We start from the raw sequence: 19,862 nt of genomic DNA, 5'->3' as shown, positions 1-19,862 counted from the left end.
CCCTCAAAGCACATAAACCCCTCCAATCCGTGACCTAGAGTGGCAGTAAGGAGAGGGTCAAGATCAAGAGTAGAGATTACTGTCAAACAATAACCTAATTCCGACCAAACTTACCTCCAAGAATCAAATAGGGCACGCGGCTGGAGACTAGGGCAGAAGCAAGGAATCGGCTGTGTCGCGAGCCCAAAGAGGAGGAGTCGCGATGACCGATTCTCGCCCAAGCGTCGCCGGCGTTAAAGCACAAGGATGGTGGCGTCGACAAGGCACAGGGGTGGCAGCCGGCACTAGGGCTCGGCTGGATCCGCGTCGATGAAGGGAAGAAGGCGTCGGCTAGGGTACAACCCGCGGAATCTAGAGTAAGGTGGCGGCGGCGCAATGAAGGAAATGAAGAAGAGAAGAGTCGGCCTTCCGTTTTGTACACTCGGAAAGGAGCAACCACCGCCGGCGGTTAGGGAAAGGAAGAAGAGAAGAAAACGCACGAGGAGAAGAGGCTCAGGCGCAAAGCTTCGACGAGGAGAAAAGAAAAATATAAAGAAAAGAAAAAGGAAAAAGGAAAAGAAAATAAAACTTTTCCTTATTAAAACTGGGTAGCCTAAACAGGCTTTTTTCCGGGCCCTATCTTGATCCCCGTTAACTCATCCGTACGAGCTCTGAAAATTTCCCGAAAAATTTCCAAAAATTCCGGAAAATTCCCTTATTAATATTCGTCTATTTTCCGGTATTTTACATGGTTAAAGCCTAATTAGTAGTCACTAAGTGCTCAAGGTTTTCCTTGTGTCCAAGTGTTCTTGGTGAGTATTGTGGTGATGTTTCTCCACCCACAAGGAGGTTTGAGTTAGCCGGAGCTTCTGGGGACTAATCCACCGATGGATTGAGGGATCGCCCACCTTACGGACAGCCGTAGAGTAGGAGCAAGTTATCTCCGAACCACGTAAACGAACGTGTTAGCAGTTTACATTTCTTTCTTGTTTATATTTGTATTCGTATTAGTATTTGTTATTGTATTTCCGCTTGCGTACTAACGAATACGTAGGAAGCAATCGATTTGTGGGCACCATCCATTCAACCCCCCTTCTAGTCGGCTACCGATCTCCTACATTAATCTCTTGTAGCTAAGTCATCAACCGAGGAACTTATTGAAGGATCGATAGCAAGCGATAGAGAGGGGGAATGAATATCACTCTTTAAAAACTTTTCTTTTTGTATCGTAAAATCAAATAAAGTAAGCAGCGGAAATTAAAACAGACGACTCAGGTGGTTACTTGGTTCGAAGTCTACGTCGGCTCCCACTCTAAGACCCGCGATCCTTGACTGCATCGTTGGGCAATCTGTTAGTTAGAGCCCTAGAGCCAATCATTTGATGATTGTATTATGGACTTATTGTATTATATTCTTATATAAATAAAGACATTTGTTTTTGGTTATTATACTTACTTGTATTGGTGCCAAATAAACTAAGTATAATAGCGTCCTTGAGTAGAAAGTTCTTACCTATATCAATCGGTTAGTTGAACCGATAGTGAGATGATATTGGGAACACTACTCTTAATCATTCCTAGTCGAGTATTAACATTCAGGGACAATGTTAATGCAATAAGACTAGCATGTAGGTCAACTCGATGACTTGATCTCACAAGTCATGGATATAGAGATATCATGTTGACACATGGGTATGCATTGGAGAATGTATACTGAATGACCCGCCATGAGAAAGTATCATGGATCGTTATATGAGTGTCATATACTTTCTCATGTGGCTATTAGTATAACTACTAGTCCTTGGACCTGAAGTCACCATGGATCCCTACATAAGGAGTTATGCACTTTGGTTTCGTCAAACGTCACCCGTAACTGGTTGGACTATAAAGGCGATTACTGGGTATGTAACGAATTATGCAGAGGGATGTGAGTGATGTAGATGGGATCTATCCCTCCTATATAACGGGAGAGACATCGATATTCTTGATAGAGTGAGACCATGAAGTGCATGGTCATGCCCAAATGAGTCAATATGAGATATTGAACTCATTTGATTTAGTGAGTCTACTTGGAGTTCAAGATTTAGATTGATTAGAGGATGACACGGTCTATGCCTCACATTGATCAATCTAGATGTCTAGGATAGAATGACAATGTCATATATTGTGAGGAGTCACAATTAGTAGTCACAAGGTGATGTTGGATCTCAACATTCTTGTAACTTGGGTAGTAATGATGTGTTGCTAGATACCGCTCATTACTTATGCTTCTAAATGGGTTTAGGAGCATTGCCAACGTTACAATAACTTATACGGTCACACACTTAGGGCAATTAGATGGAGATTAGGTTCATTTGATGAACCTAAAGGATTTGGTTCATGTGATGAACCAAATTGGATTAAGAGTAATCCAAAGTAGGCTAATTGAGTTGGACTCAATTTGGTTCATGTATTGGATGAGTCTAATTTGGACTTAGGCTCATTGAATTAATTTAATTCAATGAATAGAGATTCATTAAATTAAAATTGACTTGAACCAATGGTTAAATTTGATCAACCATGGGAGAGAAGTGGTTAAGTTTGACTTGACTTGAGAGGAAGATGAAGGGTCAATTTTGACTTGACCATTTGCCACCTCATTGGTGAGTTGACAATGAATGGGCCAATGATGATGCTCCACATCACCATGGTTAATTAAGTAGGATGCCACCTCATGGGAGTTACCAAGAATTGTGACTCTTGGTATCCCATGGAGGTTAAAACATCTCTTAATGTGGTCGGCCACATTCAACTCTTGTGAAGTTTCATTTTTGTTTTTGAAACTCCCATCTTCTTCCTCTCTAGTTTTCTTCTTGCTCTCCCTCTCCTCCGTTACTGATCTTTAAGGTTGCTAGCACATCCTTAGAGGTTCTTCTCCATCTCTTGCTTGTGTGGATACACATAGAAAAGTGTCTACTTTGACATTTTCGAGATCCGGTGAACCGAGGATAAGCGGGATTGCAAAGGGCTTCGCATCAAGGGTATATTCCTTCTCCTTTATAGATCTACTGTAGATTGAGGTTTAGAAACTCGTACTCATAATGTTTTTGATATTTTTATCTTCGCACGGATCCGGTGGCGGGGGTTTCGGGGTTTCCGCGAAGCGAAAAAGCGATTTTCGTGGCCCGAAAAACCCAACACAATCCACTATGATTTTTCTTTCTGAAATCTTTGGAAAGAAGCAATCCGTACAAATGCAAGTAGAAGATAGTAACAACCTACTATCTTCTTTTCAATTTAAGTACAAAGCAAACTTAAATAAATATATCGATAAAAGTGGAAGACGAAATTCGGTCGGCACTTGAACGACGTAACAGCTTGTTTGAAGACGAATAGTAGAGTAGCAGCACGAGTAGCTTTACACAGCGATGAACCGGTGAATTGATTGGTTGCTAAGCCTCGGACCTTGATCTCCTTTTTATAAGAATCATCAATGTTCGGTCGATAGATCCTTGGGTTCGGTCGACCAAACCCGCTCCCTTCCTTCTTCGTTGAGATCCGATATTCGGGCATTGATGACATTTAATGGTTCAGTCGATCGATCACCTTGTTCGGTCGAGCAAACAGTGAATTTCTCTGCTCGTCGAGATTCACACTTAATGCTTCATTAATGTAGTGATCATTCGGTCGATCGATCTCCACGTTCGGTTGACTGAGCAGCTTGACCTTCTTTGCTTTGGGTCGAGTCTGCTGTCTGCCATGTCATCATTGTTCGGTCGATCGATCTGCTGGTTCAGTAGACCGATCAGGTTTTGATTGGACTTTGCCCTGTTCTGCTCTGGTATGATTTCTGATCTGAATCAACTTGGTTCGGTCGACCAATCCCTGAGTTTAGTGGACCGATTAGGTTGAACCTGTAAAATAGAGTTAATAAAAAATATATTCCTGCAAAACAAATATTAGCACAATAATATAGTAAGATGCATGAGTAGTAATTGGCAGTAACACTTACTTGATCTCAACTTGGAAATCTTCCCGGTTTCTTCAGTTGGATCAGCCACCTAGGGTTTGTTTCCCTCCGAAACACGACTTTACTGTTGTTTCTCCAGTTGCTTACCTCAATCTACTTGTTAAACCTTGGTCATCCAGACCTGTTTGGACTTTGTCGCTTAGCATTAGATCGATCACCCAGGACTTTTCCTCGGTCTTTGGTCCTCCAAACCTATTGAGCTTTCCTGTTAAGTGTCGAATCCTCTCGACCCACTTGGTCTTTCCGCCTGACTTCCACGATCTGCAAAGTCTTTCATGCTTAGTCGCGACTAGGACTTTCCCGATTGAGTAAACAGCCTGTACATTCAGTTAACTTATTAGATCACAACAAGACTTAACTTGAACTTTTGATAAGATCAAAACTTAGGTTTGATTCTGGTGCACCTTGTACCAATACTTATACCCTTTTTAACTAGAGAAAATGTTGCTCTTACTCTTTCTGAGAATTAATATCGCCTACCTTAACTACTTATTATTAATCATTTAGTTGATGGGGAAAGGGAACAGTCCGATAAAGTAAAAGATTAGTCTCCGTCATTAATTATACAAGTATTATAGCTACATTAAATACATGGAAGAAGAAGAAACAAAATCCTCTGTACTTACAACATCATTAATTAGAGGAATCAGAAGAGTCCCATCAAAAAATAAAGTATAAAAGAATAACGCAAAGGCAAATGAAGAGAACTTTTCTTCGGAGAAAAAAGTGAAATCTAGGTCAATCTTTGGCATTGTCTCTGACAACAATCTCTTTCAGAACCATCAATCTTCTGATGAATAAGTCGGCAAGTAAGCTTTGAGAATCTTGGCGTAGGGTCAATATATATTTTAAAAAGAAATATTTTTTTGGTGTCTTTTAATTAGCAATTTTTACGAATTATATACATATTATTTTTAAATAAGACCTTTAAGTTTCATATAGTCTATCTTTGACGTTTGACGACCATCTTTAATCAAATTTCTCACGAGTAAGTCGATAAGTCAATTTTGAGAATCTTAAAGCAGGATCAATATATATTTTAAAAAGAAATATTTTTTCGTGTCTCTTAGTTAGCAATTTTTATAAATTATACACCCACTATTTCTAGATAAGATCTTTATGTTTCATATAAATTTTTAAAATCATCAATATTCCCAAGTTTTGTTTATTAAATTTTTAATACATTTATTTATATCAACATAACCTCTTCGCTAGATTTAATTTTTTTAAAAAATATATTCAACTATCCACCGTCTTTATTTTGAAACAATCTACTAATTTTTCAACTTTTCTAATTTATCTTAAATTTTTAAGTAATAATAGAAATAATAAAAATAATACAAGTTTAATTTGACGGGCAGCTATCTAGTGATAAGGTTCTGTCCAAATCGGGGTAAATTGCATAACAAAATAGTTAAACGGTCAGTCTAAACCGGAGCAACTTACATAAAAATATAAATGATGATACGATATCGATTCAGGGGCGGATTCTTTGGTCCACAAAGGTTAGACCAACTAATGATCTAATTTTATATCGATAGGGGCGATGATCCTTCATCTGTTAATAAATGAGGGTCATAACTTCCTATCAATCTCTTTATTCCGGTCAAAAATAAATCAAAATAAGAAGATCAGATCCGATCCCTATTCCCTCTCTAAGCACTCTACCATCTAAATTAGCCCATGATAGATGATTATTATATTATTGCTTTTGCTTTTTCAGAAGGAGCACCAAGAAATCCGTCATGGTATCTCCGCCTTTGCCCTCGCCCTCCACTGGTGGCCTTCTCCTCTTCGATCCCGACCTCCCAATCCTCTTCCTCCCTGTCGCAGAGGACGGCCGACGCAGTGGTGGATGAAAAGAATTACTTTCAATGGCGAAACCCCATCGATCGCTCCGGAAAGCATTGTCATTCGTGTTCCTGGCTGGCCACCTGGAGTCCAGTCTCCGATTCTCCCTCGAAGATGCCTCTCTTCCTCCAAAGGGAAAAGGTACTCGTTTCAGAGAAATCACTAGTTTTCATTTCTCTTTTATGAAAATCAATTAGAAATCCCTGGTATTCATTTCAGAGATTGAAATGATACAAATTTTAGAGATTTTACAACAATGCACAAATCTACAAATGTAGCTTAATCAAGGAGGAAACTTGGCAATGACAAGGAATTTTCTGTAAAACTGTGATCATTAAACCTTTTTAGATGTGGAAGTAGTAGATTTTGAATAAACAATCACTTGTCCTTTCACTTTGTTGGTTGCTCCCCTGCAAACTGTTCATGATTTGCATCAACCCAACACATAACAAGAAGGGGATCTTACACCAAACCATCAATGCAAATACAGATGAATTGTGAGGTTACTTGGCTCCCTTTGGATTGTTTTACAAAGCCAGTAGAAATTTGAAGTTGCAGTAGATTTAAGCCTGAATGACTGAAACTCAAATACCTTTGTGTTACAACACCTTGTACTTGGCAATGACAGGACTTTACTGCAGAACTGTGATCATTAAACCTTTTTAGATGTGGAAGAAGTAGAATTTGAATAAGCAATCACTTTTTCCTTTCATTTGTTCATGATTTGCATTGACCCAACACATAACAAGAAAGGGATCTTGCTCCAAACCATCAATGCAATTGCAGATGGTTACTTGCTTCCCTTTGGATTGTTTTACAAAGCCATTAGAGAGTTGAAGTTGCAGTAGATTTAAACCTGAATTACTGAAACTCAAAACACCTTTGTGTTAGAATGACAGGAATTTAGTGTAAACGGTGATCATTAAACCTTCTTAGATGTGGCAGAAGTAGAATTTGAATAAGCAATCACTTGTCCTTTCATTTGTTGGTTGTTCCTCTTGCAAACTGTTCATGATTTGTATCGACTCCCTAGCGGGTACAAAAATACCTCGCTGGTGTGACCTTCTCTATGCAAAGGGTCGTTGCGCTAGGACAAATGCCCCCCGTGATTTACCTCCTTCTTCTATGAGTGCATGGGCTGCTCTGGAGGAGTTGCTAAGGTGCTACAATGATTTGTATCGGCTCAACACATAACAAGAAGGGGATTTTGCACCAAACCATCAATTGTGAGGTTACTTGATCCCCTTTGGATTGCTTAATAAAGCCATTAGAAATTTGAAGTTGCACTAGATTTAAGCCTGATTTGCTGAAAGTCATACACCCTTGTGTTAGAACACCTTGAACACAAGGCAGAACATTGATGTCGGATTATATAAATGCAGATTGTTTTTCCATATTGATTGGGTTAATGGAAACAACTGTTGACTACATTTGACCTTTCAACAAGGCTGCATACGACATAATGACCTTAAAAATAATTTACTAAAGCTATTATTCGTCATCATCATTGATTGCTCACAATTGTTTTATATGAATCTTATTTGTTCATTGTGCTCGTTGTGCATTCTTTAGTCTCCAACTATTCTTTTATCTTCCATTCTAATTTGCTATTCACTTTCCATTAAGATGTCCGAACCTATGAGAAATCCCTAATATTTCTAGAGACATGTTTAAGATGATATGTAGTAACATGTACTTAGACGACCAATAAATACTCCGGTTAGGCGATGTGAAACTATGACAAATACGTACATCAAATGAGGAAGAGGAAGACAAAAAAAAAATATTTGGCTAGCAACAATAAAACAAGATAAAATTTATTTAAATATAGATAATGATATAAATAGGGGATAGAGCCCAATGACGTAGAAAGATCCATATAGCCGACCTCACCTAGTGGGATAAGGTTTGGTTGTACATCTAACTACTTGAATAGTCATATGTTTTGGTTTTTATTTTCTAGTAACCTCAGGTACAATGATATTTCTTGATACCCCAATACATATATTTATATAGTATGATATTGACACATGATAATCATATAAAATTTTCCTTAGAGATTAGTGGATAGAGGACATCACATGAGACTTCGAAAATTCCTCTCAATTCAAACATAGTTGTTAAAAGAGTTCGCTTCACTCACTTAAGCGCAAGGCACAAGCTTCCCTCTTCTGAGAACTCAGAAGTGCAAGAGGTCTGGGAAATGTGCACTTCGCTATGCCTTGCGCAAAAGCGTAGAACTTTCCTCTTATGTTCATTTTTTTTTGTTTTTTATAATTTTAAAGCCCTAAACCTCTTTATTTTCGTTTGCTTTAAACTTGCTGCCTCTTCGTTTGCCTCTCGCCGCCCGTGCTTCTTCGATCGCCTCTTCGAGGTAAGTCTTTGTTAATTTCTGTTTATCTGAATATTTCCAACGTCTTTGGCATCCCACAAGTATCTCGTGATGCTTCTGACGGCTCGGGATGTGTCATGCCATCGTGGGACGGTTTCGGTGACGCCAGAGTCGTCCGACGACGCTTTCGGCACCACGGGACGCTTCCGACGACGTGGGAAGTGTCGCGGGATTCCTTCGGCGACGTCGGACGCATCTGGCTACACCAGTAGCGTCGCTAGACACCTCTGACGGTGCCGAAAGCGTTCCACAACGCCTTCGGTGCCACCAGGGCATCACAGTCGTAATCACAGTACTGTATATGTTTTTTTTTGAGGATTTAATAAATCAAACAACTCTTAACTTAAATGGAGTATTTCGAATAAGTTTTTATAAAACCTACTTAAATTATCCCAATAAAATATATAAAAAAATATTTAAAATAAAAATTCTAATAAATTTTATTAATTAATATAAATCTGATTTAAAATTTATAAAAAATATATTTTAAATATAAAAAATATGATTCATTTATATAAATCAGATTTAAATATATAAAAATAAAAAATTGATTTTTTTTATTAATTCAAATAAATCAGAAATCAGATCTAAAATTTAATTACATAAAAAATATATTTAAAACTCTGAATTTTTTTAATTAAATTTAAATATATAAAAAATATATTTTAATTAAAAAATCTAATAAATTTTATTAATTCATATAAATCAGTAAATCAAATTTAAATATATAAAAAATATAGTTAAAATAATTTTTTTAATAAATTTTATTAATTCAAATAAATCATTAAATCAGATTTAAAATTTAAATACATCAAAAATATATTTAAAATAAAAAATCTAATAAATTTTATTAATTAGATTTAAATATATAAAAAATATATTTAAAATAAAAATTCTAATTAATTTTATTAATTCATATAAATTAGTAAATCAAATTTAAATATATAAAAAATATTTAAAATATTTTTTTAATAATTTTTTTTAATTGATTAATTCATATAGATCAGATTTATATTCTATAATTAATTTTTTTTTTCTGTTTTATATTTTTTGTATTGATTGACTATTATTGATTTCTTAATCTTAACCATATTAAATGCAATAATTTTATCAACTCAAATAGATATTGCTTTGAATTATGCAACATGTTCCTAAAAATCTAAATATTGTCAGTTGTATTTTTTGTGGTAAAATAACAAATAACGGAATTTATTGGCACAAGCTACATTTAGTTGGGGGCAATAGAAATGTGAAAGTTTTCCGAAATATCTCGAGCATGTTAAAGAAGAAATTAGAGAGTTCATGTAAAAAAGGTGTAATTTGAAGAATCAAATGAATGAAATTCCTCGTTATGATGATATTGATGATTTGGAAGAACATGAAGATGATCATCAAACTAAAGTGAAAGGGAAACGACCAATATCCGATCCAAGCATCCATCCTATGGTCCAAGGTAAAAAGTATAAATAAACTGGACCTATTAATCTTTATTTAATGAAAGATGTTGATGAAATTGTTAAACAAAGATATGCAAAAAACAAAGGACAATTTGATGAAAATAAAAAGAAGTTAAGAGATATTGCAGTTGAGAAATTTATAAGATGGGTGTATGATGTTGGAATTCCTTTCAATGCTATTAAATATGATTCTTTTGAGCCTTGTATTGAAGCTATTGGACAATTTGGATCGGGGATGAAACCTCCATCATATCATGAAGTGAGGGTTAAGTATTTAAAGAAGGAGTTGACATATATGAACTCGCTTCTCAAATCCCATGAAGAAGATCATACTAAGTTTGGGTGCACAATCATAGAAGATGAATGGAAGGATAAATAGGGTAGGACTCTTATAAATTTTTTTGTGAATGGTCCCAAAGGAAGCGTATTTGTTGAATCAATTAATGCTTCAGGCTATTCTCACACAATTGACAAGATGTTTGAGTTACTTTTTAAATTTGTGTATCGCATTGGAGAAAAAGATGTGGTTTATATTGTAACAGATAATGCAAGCTACAATGTCAGTGCAAGTAATATTTTAAATTTTTATTACTTTCAATTAATAATTGGATCATATTTTTAATTTTTTTTGACTAAATTTATTTATTTGTTTAGGCCGTCTTTTGGAAAACCAATTTCCACACTTGTACTGAACTCCTGTGCAGCTCATTGTTTAGATTTATTGCTCGAGGAAATATTCAAAATTCGTCATCTTAGAAAATTATATGAATGAGTGTTGATGGTAAATGATTATATTTACAATAGATCACTAGTATTGAGCATGATGAGAGAGTTTATTGGACAGAGAGACATGGTAAGAACCGTAAAGACACGTTTTGCAATTGTTTTTTTTTACTTTAAAGCGGTTTCATGTACAACAAGCAAATCTGAGAAAGATATTTATATTGGCAAAATGGGAAAATAGTCGATTTTCTAAATAGGCTGCAGGAAAACGTGTAGCAGAAGAGATATTGATGTCTTTATTTTGGAAAAATATGATTTTTACATTAAAAATTGGTGGTCCATTGGTGAAAGTATTACAGCTAGTAAACAGTAAAAAAAAGTCTCCTATGGGTTATATTTATGAGTCAATGGATAGGGCCAGAGAAGCTATCGTTGCATCATTTAAGAATAATGAAGAGAAATATGGTAGTGTTTTTGAATTCATTGACAAAAGATTTTCAACTCCATCGACCTTTGCACACAGACGGATATTTCTTGAATCCAGAGTGTTTTTACTCAAACCCTGGCATAGAAAATGATATAGAAGTGATGGAGGGTTTGCACAATTGGATATCTAGATTAGTGAGAGGTAAGGATTTACAATATAAAATCACAAATCAATTGAAAAAATACATGCCAATGGTTATCTGATAAAGAACTTTAAAATCACCAAATAAATTTGTAAATAATATATTGTGCAATATCAATATTGGATGGTTATAAAGTTAATCTTATAATTTATATGTTTTTGTATTTCAAGCTGATTGGTGGTTTCTTATGGTACATCAACGCCTGAATTAAAAATATTTGCAATGAAGATTTTAAACCTCATATGCTCTTCTTCATGCTGTGAACGTAATTGGAGTGTTTTTAACATTAAGTTGGAGTTTTTTAATACATATTAAAATTTATATTATGGACTTAACCTTTTACTTTTTAACTTTTTTTTTGGATACATTCTAAGAAAAAGAAATAAATTGTCTCAACAACAATTGAATGATTTAGTATATATCATCAAGTACAACAGAGCTTTGAGGCGAAGATATGACCTGCGAAATGAGATTGATCATATTACTTTGTCAGAGATAGATAATAGTAATGAATGGTTGTTGGAAAAATTGGATGACAGTGATAAAGATAATGATAATGATTTTATCTATGAAGGTAAAGATTTGAGTTGGAGTGATGTAGCATGAACATTTGGGATTAGTGAAAGTGCATATAACTTTCGATCTCTAAATGAGTCTTCTTCAAAAGGAGCATCATTATCTGCTTCACAAAAAAAAAAAGCAATTTTAAGCTCAGACTAGTATTGTAGATGAAGAGATTAATCTTGATGTTGAAACTGAAGAAGAAGATACTGATGAATACAAATCAAGCGATGGAGCTGATGAGGTAGATTTGAACAGTGAAGTTAAAGAAGATGATTATTTTGATATTTGATATTTCATCTATTACATTTTTAAATGCTTTTGATTTTTTTTTAGTTTTTGAATAATCTACAACTTCAACGAATATTTTATTTATGGCTATTTAGTTTTTTAGACATTTTCAAAGAATTTTAATAAATATAATAGTTCTTTTGTTTATTATATTTTTCCGTAAAACCTGCTTTCGCCTTGCACTTTAAGCCCCTTTTTTTACGCTTTACGCTTTTGACAACTATGATTCAAACCATCCCTCATCTTATATATGACATCTCGATTAATATCTCCTTCCTAATGAGTAATAGATTCAAGATATCTAACACTTATAGGAATTTATTGTCGATTCACTTAGTTACCCTTGAATCTTTTGTTTCATATATTTAGTTTTAGTTCTCTGAACTTAAGATCCTTCACACTTAGTCAATTATTTCGTTATCTCATGGCAGATGATAAAAGTCATGGACATTATTTATTTTCTCATAGTAACTTCAATGAAGCTAATCATACAGTTTTTTTTTAAATTTTTTATTTATTTTAATCGAAAAATAAATTATAACTATTAGGAATTTTGATGATTGATTTGTCAATTACTACTGGAAGAAACTATCTGTTGTCGTAAATTTTCGGGGACTTAGTTGAATTTAAATTATACGAAATAAATTCAACTTATCTGTTGAAATGACCTGAGCTGATAATCTCAGGTTGCCAGCAGTGACTGGTGGTATCTGGTAAGTTCCAAACGAAGGCAGAATAGTGGTCGAGCGAGCTAGCTCCCGAGCAAGCTTGAGACTGGCCGAGCGTAGTGACCGAGCGAGCTTACAGCCTGTTGGGTGAGTAGAAAGATCGAGCAAGTTGAAGGTCGGTCGGACAGCTTAGCCGAGCGAGCTTGGCTATCGAGTGCCGAGCGAGATTAAGGTCGGTCGGGCAGGGCAGCAGAGCTACCAATCAAGCGAAAGGGTGAGCGATCGAGCGAACTAGAGGCCGATCGGGCGAAGAGGCCGAGCGAGCTAGAGGCCGGTTGGGCCAAGAGGCCGAGCGAACTGGGGGCCGGTCGGGCGAAGAGGGCGAGCGAGCTGATCGACTGGGCGAGTTAGAGGTCGGTCGGGCAAAGACTAGAAAGCGACCGGACGAGCACACTTTTGAGTGATTGAGCGGCTGGATGAGCAGAGGAGCTCGAGCGAGCGAACAACCGACCGGGAAGCTCAGTTCGTGAATAGTGTCGCCCGAGCGTGAAAAAGGACCGAGACTTTCGAGAGTCACAGTTTCCTTGAAACATATTTGCCCTTACCTTCGGCTGTGCTTCGAGGCTTAACTAGGGTTGTCTGTTCCCAGGATACAACGGTTGACCGTAATTCTCACCAAGCACTGGTGGTCACGGCGAATTGAGTGACACCCGATTGCTATCACGGGCACTCTGCCGAGCAGGAGTTGCACGACAGAGGAGGGGAATGAAGGGGAGAGCTTCTGTTTGTGTGTCTCCATGTGTCCTCTGCCTGTGATCATAACCTCCTTATATAGAAGCTCAGGCTAATGGGCAGCGTTAATGATCATTATTCGCCGAGCAATAAAATGCCCATCGTTTCACTCGTTATCACTCGACCATTTCGATTCTGCATTAATCTTGAATTTAATGCATCCGTTACACAACAGCAAAAGGTTTACGTGACAAAACGTTGATTGTTCCACTTGGGCAAATTTTGCCTTGACCGGTCCGGCATTCGGCGCGCGCAGGTCGTGTTCGCACACGATTCAACATGGTTCAGTGCAATCAGGGCCCTGGATTTGTACCCCCTACGCACCCACACGTGAGAGAGAGTCTCTCCCCATGTATTTGTTCACATCCTCAATGCATGTGAATCAATATAAACCAACCAACAAGCCATGAAACTCTTAATGTGGGACTAAAGTCCTATTCATAATGGAGTCTTTTTTATCTTCCATCTATTCTCCATTCACATCACTTATATTCAACAATCCCCCACACGAATGGAGATAGAGTATGTGATAACATTCAGTAATTGAGTCTAAGTATAGGATAGGTTGATTTTACCCTTTGAACCTTCCCTTGTGAAGATCTGGTTGCTTAAACATGATGTTCTTGAACTATACTATCGTTTGTATAAGCAGTGACAAATCTTACCCAAGACTCTCCCTGATACAACTCAATTCTCATGAGTGTGTTTGTTCTTGGCCATGAACACGTTTGGTTCTGTGAGAAGCTCTAAGCATTGTGTCTCTAATTCTCTTCGAAGCGGCCCCACTTCTTTTTCACATAGGTAATTTTTTAAGAGTATTCCACATTACTCTTCTTGGATCATTAAAAGTCGTGTGCTTAACCTCCGTCCTTCACTGATTCATTGGGTCATTCCCCCATAGTGTGTCTAGTCAGTGCAAATTAGTTGTCTCTTTGAGCCTAGTTCTTGGGATCTCCAGTCAGCATAGGTTGGGTGTCCTCTACATTGATCGCTGACAACATTAAGCCTATTTCTCGTGATGTGCTCTCAACTAACTCTCGATTTTACCCTTTGGTTAGTGGATCCGCTAGATTATCCTTTGACCTCATATAGTCAACAGTGATAACTCCCGTTGAGAGTAGTTGTCTAATGGTATTATGTCTACGACGTATATGTCTAGACTTACTATTATATGACTCTGTGCCCGACCAATTGCTAATTGACTATTGCAATGTATGCAAATCGTCGGCACATGTTTCGACCAATCTAAGAATTGCCGTAACCATTCAACCTCTTCACATTTGTCAAGAGCTACAAACTCAGACTCCATTGTGGATCTGATTATTATGATTTGCTTAGAAGATTTCTAAGAAATGACTGCACCTCCTAGAGTGAATACATATCCACTCGTAGACTTAGAGTCTGTTATATTGGATATCCAACTGACATCGCTGTATCCTTCAATCACAACATAAATATTTCGTATAATGCAGTCTATATTCACGAGTATACCTTAAGTACTTTAGTACTTTTGTTATCCCTTTCCAGTGCTCAACACTGAGATTACTCATGTATCTACTCAGTTTACTTACTGCGTAGGCCAAGTCTGGTCGTATACAACTCATCAGGTACATCAGACTTCCAATCACTCGAGAGTACTCTATCTGCGAGATACTTTTACCTTGATTTTTTGATAGATGTTGACTCGTATCTATCGGCGTTCGTGCCAACGCAGTATCACCCTTCGTGAATTTCTCAAGAATCTTGCCCACGTAATGAGACTGACTAAGAATAAGTCCTTCTATTATTCTAAGAATTTTGATTCCTAGTGCAAGGCATACAACAAACGGGTCATCCTTCGCTCCTTCCGAGTAGGAGACTTCATCTGGAAGAAAGTAAAGTCTATGAGAGACGTTAGCAAGCTGGAGCCATGCTAGGACGGACCTTATCGAATCACTCACTGACTCGATTGCGAGTCTTGCTACTTAGATGACCCTTAAGGAAAAGAACTCAAGCGACTTTAGAATTCGACACATCTAAGGTCTTATCGTGTCTAATCTTGGGTACTACCGTTCTGTATTTTTTTTCCTTGTGATTCGTCTTTGAAAATATTCACGCACTATCAAGTAAAATTGTAGCATTTTGCTTGCCTATCTCTTCTTGCATAACAACCTTATAACAAGCTCGGAACGCCTAGCTCCATGCTAGCGATTCAGTCTTACGATATGCCAGAGACTCATGACCCTCTTAGCCCCTCGTTAAAAGCTCCGCCTTACGATAGACTCGGAACTCTTAGCCTCGCATTAGCGACTCAGTCTTACGACAAGATCGAGACTCATTGCTCTCTTAGCCCCTCGCTAATGATTCCGCCTTACGACATGCCCAGAATTTCTAACTCTGTGCTAGCAACTTAGCCTTACGACAAGCCCAAGACTCATGGTTCTCTTACCATCTCGCTAATAGCTCCGCCTTACGATAGGCTCGGAACTCCTAGCTTCACGCTAGCGACTCAACCTTATTACAAGCTCGATACACATTGCCCTCTTAGCCCCTCGCTAACGGTTCCGTCTTACGATAGACTCGGACTTCTTAGCTTTGTGCTAGCGATTTAGCTTTACAATAGGCTTGAGACTCATGACCCTCTTAGCCCCTCGCTAAAGTCTCCACCTTATGGAAGGCTCGGAACTCTTAGCCCTGCACTAAGAACTTAGCCTTGCGACAGGCCTAGAACTCCTATCCATACTCTAGCGACTAGCGATTCAACCTTACGACAGGCTTGATCTTGGACAACTTAGCCTTGACTGTTGGTGCAATATCTTTTTGGTCAAGGTTGACCTAGTTGACTAAGCTTGAGTTGGCTCACGCTTGAGTCTTGATATTTGAGTTTCGATGTTTGATAATATGTGGAAATTGCAGGTGCAATCGTTCGATTGGGGAGATTGCTAATGCAATTCCCCTCTGGTCAGGGTTTGACCAGTTTGGTGTGAAGAAGAGTCAAGTAGGTCAAGGCTGACCGGATACTTGACTGGGAAAAGTCTTAACTGGAGGTCAGGCAGATGGAAAGTTATGGTGAGTGAAGGTAGGCAGATGGGAAGTCTTGGTGAGTGAAGTCAGGTGAAAATCCTAGTGAGTGAAGTTAGGTGAAAGTCCTGATAAGTGAAGCTAGACATGTGAAAGTCCCGGTGAGTGAAGCCGGGCAGTGAGAAAATCTTGGTGAGTGAAATCGGGCAGTGAGAAAATCTTGGTGAGTGAAGCCAGGTGAAAATCTTAGTTAGTGAAGTTAGGTGAAAGTCCTGGTGAGTGAAGCTAGACACGTGGAAATCCATGTGGGTCAAGGTTGATCGGACATCTGGTGTTGGGAAGTCCAAGTAGGTCAAAGGATTGACCGGATACTTGGCACGAGAAAATTCAGATGGGTCAAGGGTGACTGGACATCTGGTGGAAGTTCAAGTGGGCCACCGAGAACCTGACACTTGGCACGAGACGATAAATCTAAGTGGGTCAAGGAGGACCACACTTGGTGATCAGAAGTCCAACGAGAAGTTGGCAAAGAGAAAGTTCTGATGGATCAAAAGTTGACTGAACACTTAGCGGTCGTAAGTCTAATAGGGAGTTGGTATGGAACTAGGAAGTTCGGACGTAGTAAACTTCCGAAGGTCATAACTTTTGACTCGGATATCAGAATGAGGTGATCTCGGATGCGAAATGAAGCTCATTTCAAGCTCTACATAGTTTTTCTACTTGCCAATCGACTGACCAATCGATTGGGGGGGGGGGGTTTAATCGATCAACCAATCGATTGGTTGACGCGATTTTGTGTAGAAACTGTCTTGATCGATTGGGTAATCGATCAAAACTTCCCCAATCGATTGGTCAATCGATTGGGAGAGTTTCTGAGCGAACAATGAGCTTCTGAATCGATCAGCCGATCGATTGAAATCTCCAATCGATCAGTTGATTGATTGGGAAGCTAGAAATCGCGCGATAGAGGCTGAATCGATCGACAATCGATTCAGGCGTTTTCCAGAGAGCACAAAGGCGCTCTGAATCGATTAGCCGATCGATTCAAAGCCTCCCCAATCGATTGAGAGTCATTCAATTGATTGGGATTCGACCGTTGCGCAGGTTATAGCCGTTGGCGAGCGTCTTCTTCGTGATCCCTCTCCAGCGACAACAGTGCATTTTAGCGACGATTTACGGGCTCTCCACACACTTTCACAGCCAGTTCTTGAAGGCGCTTGGAGACAAGTGTAGTTATACTTCTAAGGTTCAAGAGACAACAACAAGTAAGCAAAAAGAAAAAGTTTTCATTTGTATCTTTTGTATTTTCTTCTTATGGGTGTTGTATATTGTTGTGTGAGTTTGTACGAGGTTTCTTCGCCTCCGGCTGCGACTGAGGAGTGTTTTGATTAGTGAAGTGTGTGTCGCGTGTGGATTATTGGATTAGTCACCTCTTCTTGAGGTGGATACCAAGTAAATCCTCGTGTTAGCGTTGTAATTTTGTTTCATTCCGCTGTATATCATCACCAAGAAAAAGCAACGAGCTATTCACACCAAGCAATATTTCGACCCTAACATTTACCTCGGACATCTTAGCCTGGCCATACAAGGCACCATCCCAAGTAGCTCATCCTTCCCTGTTTGGCAGCTTGAGATTATCAACACAGGTCACCTCTACAAATAAGTCTGAAATTGATTTTGTGTAATTTCAATTCAATAAATTCCATCTATCTCTTCAAATATTGTCACATAAATTGGAGCTTTACAATGTACCTAAACTCATAGCCTCATGCTATCGACTTAGCTTTACGACAAACCCGAAACTCCTAGCCTCGTGCTAGTGGCTAACAACTCAACCTTACGACAGGCTTAATCTTAGACAACTCAACTTGGCCATACCAGGCTGTTGGTTGCTACTCGGAAAACCTAGAGGTTCCACTGTACAAAAATTTTGTACAAAGGTCTGAACCTTTTCCTAGCTACCATGTGTTCTTTTAAATTAAATTTTGGATCGCCTGCGGAACTTAATACGTTTGATCCAAAACTTAATCTATTTGTTCTTTTAGGTTTTGACTTGGATCTCCTGCGGAACTTAACACGTTTGATCCAAATCACATAAGTTATTAATTCCATTAAATATTAATTTCCAAAATTGGTTCCCGTCTTGGCGTGGCGAGTGGCATTACTTGGATATGGGCCACCACCGACTACAAAACCTTTTAAAGAAAGCTAATATTTAATTTCCTAAAATAACTTTAGGTCAACCGAAGAAGAAACAGAGGAAAAGAAAAATAAAGAACACTATATCGAAAATAAATTGAAACACTAGAATCGTATGCCTCTTGTATTTAGTATTATTTCCAAAATAACTAGTATGATGCGGAAAGAAAATTACTAGTTATACCTTTTAGAAAGACCTCTTGATCTTCTACCGTATTCCTCTTCTAACCTCGGACGTTGTGTGACGATCTTCCGAGATGAGAACCACCTAGCACCTTCTTCTTCCTTCAAGTTTCGGCCATCAAAACTTCTCTAGGATGAAGAGGTTCGTGACCACCACCGTGCTCAGGGATGCTAGAAAGAGGCTTCTTTTCTCTCCTTCTTGGTTCGGTACAAGCTATCTCCATAGAAGGTTTCGAGAGAGGAGAGGAAAGAAAAGGAAGAAAGAGGAGAAAAATAATAGAGTTGTTCATCATGACCTCCTCCCTCTTTTATAATCCTCGATCTTCGCAAATAAGGTAAATTTAATAAAATTTCCTTAATTCTTTTCCATTGAAAAGGAAAAATTATTTAATTAAAATAATTTTCTTTCTCAATTTTATTCGGTAGACACATAAAAGCTTGAGAGTTTTAATTAATTAAAACTTCCTAATTTGTCTCCAGAAATTTATCAAAAATATCCCTTCATGATTGGTTTATAAAAAGGAAATTTAATAAATTAAAATCTTTCTTTTAAGCATGTGGATAAAAGAAAGTTATCTAAAAATTAAAATCTCTTTTAATCTACAAATAAGGAAAGATATCAAGTCTTTTCTTAATCTTTTGTAGAAACTAATAAAGAGAATTATTAATTTTAAACTTTCTTTAAATCGTGAGCATGGTTAAAAGGAAAGTTTTCTTAAAATTTAAAATCCTCCTTTAATCAAAAAGGAAAGATTTAATTTTAAACTCTCTTTTAAACGTGTAGATGATTTACAAATAAGGAAGTTTACCAAAAATTAAAACCGTCCTTTTAAATTATAAGGAAAGAGATTAATCTCTTCTCTTAATCTTTTGTAGAAAGCTATAAAAGGAAATTTTAATTTTAAACTCTTAAAATCATGATATCCACATAAGAAATAATTTTAATAAAAATCCTTTTAATATTACAGTGGTGACCACTAGCTTGGGACCGAGCTTTGGCCACCACTAACTCGTCCACTTGATCTTGTGGCTTGGGTTCGAGCTGGCTGACCCGTTGGATGGGTAAGAAGGTGGGTATCGGTGGGTATAAATCTCTATATAGGCTACGATAGAGACCAGGAGGAGGAAT

The 19,862-nt window shown here is 37.7% G+C and overlaps 1 protein-coding gene across 3 annotated transcripts in view; it reads left to right on the top strand.

The window, feature by feature from the left end:
• Nucleotides 1–5,493: 5,493 nt before the first annotated feature.
• The window catches only part of LOC122018510, a 31,866-nt gene continuing 17,497 nt past the window's right edge, over nt 5,494–19,862 (top strand). Inside the window, exon 1 of one of the 3 annotated variants that reach the window (XR_006121800.1) lies at nt 5,494–5,979. Coding sequence is in view for 2 of the 3 variants with exons in the window: in XM_042575847.1 (XP_042431781.1) it covers nt 5,671–5,979 (309 nt within the window). In the remaining variant the exon portion in view is untranslated. The remainder of the gene's footprint in view (nt 5,980–19,862) is intronic. The other 2 variants (XM_042575847.1, XM_042575848.1) reach the window with 2 other exon arrangements.

This window comes from Zingiber officinale, chromosome 9A (assembly GCF_018446385.1).
Source record: "Zingiber officinale cultivar Zhangliang chromosome 9A, Zo_v1.1, whole genome shotgun sequence".
Taxonomy (NCBI): Eukaryota; Viridiplantae; Streptophyta; class Magnoliopsida; order Zingiberales; family Zingiberaceae; genus Zingiber; species Zingiber officinale.
This window is presented reverse-complemented; position numbering and strand designations above follow the sequence as displayed.